Source organism: Macaca nemestrina, chromosome 7, assembly GCF_043159975.1.
Source record: "Macaca nemestrina isolate mMacNem1 chromosome 7, mMacNem.hap1, whole genome shotgun sequence".
Classification (NCBI taxonomy): Eukaryota; Metazoa; Chordata; class Mammalia; order Primates; family Cercopithecidae; genus Macaca; species Macaca nemestrina.
The window spans coordinates 171459833-171467788 of NC_092131.1; the positions used below are offsets into that span (position 1 = coordinate 171459833).

The 7956-nt window shown below is 51.2% G+C and overlaps 1 protein-coding gene across 1 annotated transcript; it reads left to right on the forward strand.

The window, feature by feature from the left end:
• The first annotated feature begins 689 nt into the window (after positions 1–689).
• LOC105497520 (uncharacterized) lies at positions 690–7245 on the forward strand. The gene is made up of 2 exons (XM_011768671.2): positions 690–1555; positions 4751–7245. The coding sequence occupies exons 1-2, from the start codon at positions 1031–1033 to the stop codon at positions 4835–4837; spliced, it is 612 nt and encodes a 203-aa protein (XP_011766973.2). The 5' UTR covers positions 690–1030; the 3' UTR covers positions 4838–7245.
• The last annotated feature ends 711 nt before the right edge of the window (positions 7246–7956 follow it).

Below are 7956 nucleotides of genomic sequence, written 5' to 3' on the forward strand. Positions count from 1 at the left end.
CCTTCTCTCCCAGGTGCTGGAAAACGTCGTATTTTACTGATTTCCCCCTTCTCCCCATTCCCTCCTTCCCCTATCTGTTGGAGGCTTGCAGCTGTCCTTTTGCAGTAGACACATGGTGGTCTCAGGAGCTAACATCAGCCCTTCTACAAGCCAGGGGAACACCAAACACTTGCCTGTCAATCGAGCTCCACTCAGCGGGGTTCAGACAAGCTCAGGGACCACCCCTGGCTCAGCAGTGCGGACTGTAGCCTTGTAGCAGTTACTGCTGCACACACGTGAGGACACACAGGAAGGGTACGTATTTGATACAGGCTTCCCATGGAAATACCTTCTCAAACCTGGAGCGGGGTGAGAATGTGGCAGCCCTCGGCCCCTCCTGGGTCAGAAGCTGGCTCAGCCCAGCGTTCACAGAGGCCAGCCTCCCAGAGCCCGAGAAGAGGCCTGCGCCAGGCGTGGTCACTGTAGGCTGCAGATTGTGCAACAGGAGCCAAGGGATGGGGAGGCATTCTGGTCAGAGACTTGGAAAGCTTCTGGAACAGGGTGAAACATTCATCAGGTGACCCAGGGGATAGGCTCTCCAGGAAGGAAGCCCAGTTCCAGTTCCAGCAGTAGCCAGAGTTCTCGGCATGTTAGGACGGTGGGATTCTAGCCTGGGGCGGTGGGGGTGGGGTGGGGGCGGGCGGGAACAGGACAAGGCCTGCGGCAGTGCAGGAACCCAGCTGGGGCACCCTGACCCTCCGGCCATGCCCTTCTGCGCCTGTGCAGGGGACAGCAGAGGGGAGCTCGGGGACTGACATCCCAAAGGCCTGGTCCCCTCCTTGCTCTCGCAGCCAGTCCTTGCTGTAGGACAGTGACCCATGTCTGCAGCCCGACCCAGCCCACCCACAGAGCCCGGCGTCCCAGAGCTGCTGGGGGCACGGTGGTCGGGAAGTGAGTGGTTGAGCAGTCCTTCGCAGGGCTGCTGCCAGGTATCAGCCTCGGAGGTTTCCCTGAAACAGAGCCAACGCCCGCAAAGACCTGGGCAGACCGCATGGGCCAGGGGGTCAGGGGACCGGGTCCCTCAGAGGTGTCAGAAAAACGCTCCCAGGAGGACGCCAGGCTGCTGAGGCCCGTGGCTGACACCAGGGGGCAGGGCGGGGCGGCGGGGACAGCTCCGGAGGAGGGAGCCGCCCAGACCCAGCCCGGGGGACGTACGAAGAGCGGGCGTGGTGGGCGCCTGCTAGCTCCGGCTTGCGGTGTTGGGCCTTGCTCGTGGAGGGGAGAGCCCCGGGCCCCGGCCGCCCCGCGCCGTGGCCGGGAAGGGGGACACAGCCCACGCGTGCGGCACCCGACGGCTTCTCCCAGCAGCCCGAGCCCCAGTGCAGGCGACGGCCCGGCCCCTTTGTGCCTGGCGTGTCACGCGCGGACGCTCCCGCCGCCGCGCCCGGTAGAGGCCCCCGGCACCCCGGGCCCCTTTCCAAGCACAACAGCGGCCCCGCCGCGGCCCCGCGCTGACCCACTTTCCCTCCCGCCTCCTCGACCCGAGGCTGAGAATCCAGCGGCCGCCGCCAAGCAGGTGCGAGCCGTCGGGCGGGGCGCGCGGGCGGCGGAGAGGATGGGCCCCTGAACCACCCCGCGCGCCCCACCACAGCCTCCCGGGGCGAGCCAGGTTTCCGGGGCGGGGACCGCGAGGAGGAGGAGGAGGAGGAGGGCACGGCGGGGGAACGGGAGGGAGAGGACCCGGGGCGGGGGAGGGACAGAGGAAGGGGGAAAGGAAGGAGGGGTGCGGGAAAGGAGGAGGGGAAGGAGCGGTGGGAGGAGGAGGAGGAGGGGTGCGGGAGAGAAGGCCGAGAGGGAGGCGGAGGGAAACCGCACCCCTGCCTCTTTCCTGGGCCGTGGCCAGCCGGGGAGGAAATGTTGAAATGGGCGAAGTGCACATCCGCCCCCAGGCCTAAGGGGTCTAGGGCTCAGGCCGCACGGACCCCGCCCTTCCCAGCCCTTCCTGCCTGACCTCTGCCACCGATGGGCGAGCCCCGTTGCTGGGAGGCGGTTCCCTATGGAGCCTGGACCCTCCCCCAAGTTCAGCCCGCCGGAGGCGTGTGCACTTTCAGATGAGAGCACTTGTTCACCGAATGACCGTGCGTACTTGGGGGGACATCTGGCCCCAGAACCTCGAGGAGCAGGGTGGCTAATGCCGTGGCCTGGCACTGGGAAGCGCCGGTCCTCCGTCCCTTTCCCTGCTCCTCGGCACCCCAGGCCCCTTGGGGCGTTCTTACACTGCCTGAGGCAGACCTGGAAGAGTCCCCTGAGCCAGGGCAGGGGCTTTGCCTGCTTGGTCCTTGTTCACCCCTGTGCGTAGCTACTACCTATTACCTACCCACCTGTCCACAAGTGTCAGTGACTGATATAGGGGAGTCACAGTAATTCACACATCTATCACAAAGGGACATGGATACTCACACTTCCTTCATATCCTTACTTCCAGGCAGCCATTGTTAATGGGTGGGTGTGTACAGTTCTGGGCACACACCAACATGCACCGATGCGTGTTGACATGCTTTGTATAGAAGAAACGGGGTCAGGATATCATGAAAAGAGCTAATGGGTAATGAGTATTCATCAAATGCCAAGCTCTTGGTCTGAGCACTTCGCAAATATTAATTTAATCATCGCGAACCTCAGTAAAGTTTATTACTATTACTCGCATTTTTCAGATGAGGAGCCTGCAGCACAGAGAGGTTAAGTAGCCTGCCCAGGATCACACAGCTACTAAGAACTGAAGTCAGGATTTGAGCCTGACTCCAGAGCTCATAAGGGAAACAATGAGGCCTCCCACTTTTCTATGCGTATTATTCCACGAATTACTGTTTCCACTAGGAATGTGTTCTTTTCTGCAACCAATGGAAGATTCCCAGAAGAATCTAGAAGATTCCTAAGAACTGCTGGCTATGTGGGTTTGAAATTTTTTTTTTTCTCTGAGATGGAGTCTAGCTCTGTTGCCCAGGCTGGAGTGCAGTGGCATGATCTCAGCTCACTGCAACCTCCACCTCCCGGGTTCAAGCAGTTCTCCTGCCTCAGCCTCCTGAATATCTGGGATTACAGGCACCTGCCACTATGCCCAGCTAAGTTTTGTATTTTAAGTAGAGACGGGGTTTCACTGTGTTGGCCAGGCTGGTCTCGAACTCCTGAACTTGTGATCCACCCACCTAGGCCTCCCAAAGTTCTAGGATTACAAGTGTGAGCCACCACGCCCGGCCGTGTGTTTGAGATTTCTAGAGACATTAGTAAAGCCCTGCAAAACAGTGGGGACCTTACAGCAGCCTGCAGGTTCAAACTCCATACTGGACTCCCACCTCCCCAACCCCCATCCCCGCCCCACCAGAAAAGGACCCTCCATCCCCTTCAGGTCATAGAGTGAGGAAGAGGGAAGCCTCAACAGGCCCATATGGCCCTGGTAATGAGCATGGTGACATTTGGGCAGAGAATCCCAGGGCCCTGCATCTGCAGACCTGGGAGAAGCAGCGAATGCCCAATGGGAGTGCTAGTGGCATTGCCTGGCCGTGGCTCTGTCCACCTGTGGCATCATGTCCCATGGGCAAAGTGTCTGTGCAAGCCTGCTTCTGCCATTGACCTAGGGAGGCCTCATGACACCTGCTCATTGTCCAAACCTGTTCTTCCTGCATCCTCAAGATTCTGAGTGCCCTCCAAAATAAGATCTTTTTCTGTAGTTGTTACTATGGGTTAAGAACCCTCCTGTCTGATACATACAACTGATTGCAAAGTTTTAATTTTTGCCAATCTGATAAGCAAAAAAAAAAAAAAATTCCTGGATTTAGTTTACATTTCCTTCTTAATAGGGAGGTTGGGTAGAGGCTTCTTGCTTTGCTCATGCCTGTAATCCCAGCACTTTGGGAGGCTAAGGTAGGAAGATCCCTTGAACTCAGAAATTCAAGCCAACCTGGGCAACATAGCAAGACTTCATCTCTACTAAAGGAAAAAACAATCCATTTTCCTCTTCTTCCTGCCCAACAGATCTGTGGCTGGGCAGCAGCTGCTGAGCTCCGCTGCATTTCCTGCCTGCTTTACAGTTAGGCTTGTCCACAGGACCAAGTTCTCAGCAACAGAGTAAGAGCAGGCCTGTGATAGGAGGCTCTTCTCTATCTGGGCCTCCAAGCTGCCTAGTATCTGGCTGTGGCAGTGCCCTAGGGGAGGTCAGCAGCGGGAGAGAAGGGTCCTGGGGTTTTGGGGGACCAGGAGGAGCAGAGCTGCTGCTCAGCCTAGACCCATAACCTGAGAAAGTAAGAGTGAGGGCTCATTTTGTGTGTTAACTTAAACATCTGGCCACATTGCTCAGATATTTGATTAGACACTATTCTAGATGTTTTTATGAAGGTATTTATTGATTGATTTATTGATAGATTGAGACGGAGTCTCACTCTGTTGCCCTGGCTGGAGTGGCACAATCTTAGCTCACTGCAACCTCTGCCTCCCAGGTTCAAGCGATTCTCGTGCCTCAGCCTCCCAAGTAGCTGAGATTACAGGCATGTGCCACCATGCTCTGCTAATTTTTGTATTTTTAGTAGAGATGGGGTTTCACCATGTTGGCCAGGCTGGTCTCCTCACCTCAAGTGATCTGTCCGCCTCGGCCTCCCAAAGTGCTGGAATTACAGGCCTGAGCTACCACACCTGGCGAAAGTATTTTTTAAGATAAGATTAACCTTTAAATCAGAAGATTTTGAGTAAAGCAGATTATTCTCCACAATGTGGGCAGATCTCATCCCATCAGTTGAAGACCTTAAGAGAAAAGAGACTGACCTGCTCTGAGCAAGGAGGAATTCTGCTGGCAGACTGCTCGTGAACTCCAACTTGGAATATCAGTCTCCAGCCTACCAGCTTACTCTGCAGATTTTGGATTTACGAAGCCTCCACAATCGCAGAAGCCAAGTCCTTAAAATAAATCCCTTAAAACAGTTCCCTAAAATAAATTCTTCAAAATTCCTTAAAATAAATATGTGTGCATGTGTGTGTCTGTGTATATATATATATCCTATGTAATGTCTAATATAGATCTATAATATATATTAGATAAATATACACATATTTATCATATATATGTGTGTGTGTGTGTATGTTTCTCCTATTGGTTCTGTTCTCTGGAGAACCTAATACCGAAACAGATCTGTTTTTTCATCTACCCTCTGTATCATCGGGTCTCTTAGAACAGGTGAGCCTTACCCTAACTAATTCAGAGGTGGATTCGTTTTCATGCGTGTAGCTACTTCTTGTTTAGCTTCTATTATCTGCCTGTATTTTAAGGTTCTTTGTCTTCATATGACTCCAGGAATGTTATATATTAAGTATATTAACCTTTTGACTATTATATGTGTTGCAAACATCTTCTTGCAGTCAGTCACTTGTCTCTTTATTTTATTTGGAGTGGCTTTCAACCTAGAGCAGTGGTCCCCAAACCCAGGGCCACAGACTGTTCTCTGTCTGTGGTTTGTTAAGAACCAGGTTACATAGCAGATGAGTGGCAGGTGCGGGAGCATGACCGCTTGAGCGCCGCCTCCTGTCAGATCAGCAGTGGAATTAGATTCTCATAGGAGCACAAACCCTACTGTGAACTGTGCGTGTGAGGGATCTAGGTTGCGCCCTCCTTATGAGACTCTAATGCCTGATGATCTGAGGTGGAACAGGTTCATCCTGAAACCATCCCCACCTCAGTCCGGGCCTGTGGAAAAATTGTCTTCCATGAAACCGGTCCCTGGTGCCAAAAAGGCTGGGGACTGCTGACCTAGAAGATATATTAGTTATGACTCTTGGTGCATACTCGTGACAGAAATCCTGCTCAACCTAGTATAATGCAGAGGACAGTTCACTGAGCAACTCAAATAATTGCCACCTTTATAATATTGAAGCTTCCCACAGGAAACATAACACATCTCTCAATGTATGTCCTTTAATACAATTAAAAATGTGTCTTCATGTAGGTTCTCCAGAACTTTGGTTATGCCTATGCCTAGATTATTTGTGATTGTTGTTGGTTTTGCAAACGTCCTCTCCAATTGATTATTTATTGGTATCTATGGAAAGTATTGGTTTTTGTGTATTTGCTCTGTGCCCACTTGCCATCTGACTGGTTCTTATATTTTATTGACCCTTCAGAGGATATGAATTATGCTGATTTTAATGTCTTCTCCTGATTCCTGCATTATTATCCTGTTTTGTCCAGGGTTCTGTCTACTTCTTCTGCAGGCTGTTGGTTTCCTTCAAATGTCTGGGGGTTCTTGATTATCCGATCCCATTTGTAAATGAGTGCCCAGACAGTGGTTCTCAAAGTGAGATCCACAGACGCCTGAGTTCTTAAGACTCTTTCTGGGTGTCTGCAAGGCCAAAACTATTTAATAGGAATAAAAAAGACTTTTTTTTCCTGATGGGTGTTCAGGTGCTCGCTTCAGCAGCACATATACAAATGGGTGTTAAGTGGAGTTTTCCAGAGTCTACATGATGTGTATTATCACTACAGCTTGAAAGAAGAAGGAGGTATGAAAATCCAGCTGTTGGCTGGGCATGGTGGCTCATGTCTGTAATCCCAACACTTTGGGAGGTGAGGCAGACAGATTACTTGAGGTCAGGAGTTTGAGACCAGACTGGCCAACATGGTGAAACCCATCTCTACTAAAAAAAAAAAAAGAGAAAAAAAAAAGAAAAAAAAATTAGCTAGGCGTGGTGGTGCATTCCTGTAATCCCAGCTACTTGGGAGGCTGAAGCAGGAGGATTGCTTGAACTGGGAGGCAGAGGTTGCAGTGAGCCGAGATTATGCCACTGCACTGCAGCCTGGGTGAGACTCTGTCTCAATAAATAAATAAATTAAACACATAAAATTAAAATACATAAAATTAAAACAACAACAAAAAAGAAAATCCAGGTGTCTATTAAGCCAGACATTGGGGAGTTTTTGTTTGTTTTTGTTTTGTTTTTTTGAGACAGAGTTTCACTCTTGTTGACCAGGCTGCAATGCAGTGACACCATCTCAGCTCACTGCAGCCTCTGCCTCCCAGGTTCAAGCGATTCTCCTGTCTCAACCTCCTGAGTAGCTGGGACTACAGGTGCGCACCACCATGCCTGGCTAATTTTTTGTATTTTTGGTAGAGATGGGGTTTCCCCATGTTGGTCAGGCTGGTCTCAAACTCCTGACTTCAGGTGATTCACCCACCTCGGCCTCTCAAAGTGCTGGGATTACAGGCATGAGCCACCACGCCTGGCCCATTGGGGAGATTTTAAAAAATATAAAATGGGCCAGGCATGGTGGCTCACGCCTGTTAACCCAGTACTTTGGGAGGCCAAGGTGGGCGGATCATTTGAGGTCAGGAGTTTAAGACCAGCCTATCCAACATGGTGAAACCCCATCTCTACTAAAAATACAAAATTAGCCAGACATGGTGGCACATGTCTGTAATCCCAGCTACTTAGGAGGCTGAGGCAGGAGAATCGCTTGAACCCAGGATGCAGAGGTTGTAGTGAGCCGAGATCACACCACTGCACTCCAGCCTGGGTGACAGAGCGAAACTCTGTCTAAAAAAAAAAAAAAAAAAAATATATATATATATATGTGTGTGTGTGTGTGTGTATACACACACACACATGTATAATGATGTCACTCTTCTTACTAAATAAACTATTTTTAGAAAAAATGTAGCTATTTGCTTTTTGTTTTGTTTTGTTTTGTTTTTTTGAGATGCAGTCTTACTCTGTCACCCAGGCTGGAGTGCAGTGGCACAATCTCAGCTCACTGCAACCTCTGCCTCCCAGGTTCAAGCGATTCTCCTGCCTCAGCCTCCCAAGTAGCTGAGATTACAGGCATGTGCCACCATGCTCTGCTAATTTTTGTATTTTTAGTAGAGATGGGGTTTCACCATGTTGGCCAGGCTGGTCTCCTCACCTCAAGTGATCTGTCCGCCTCGGCCTCCCAAAGTG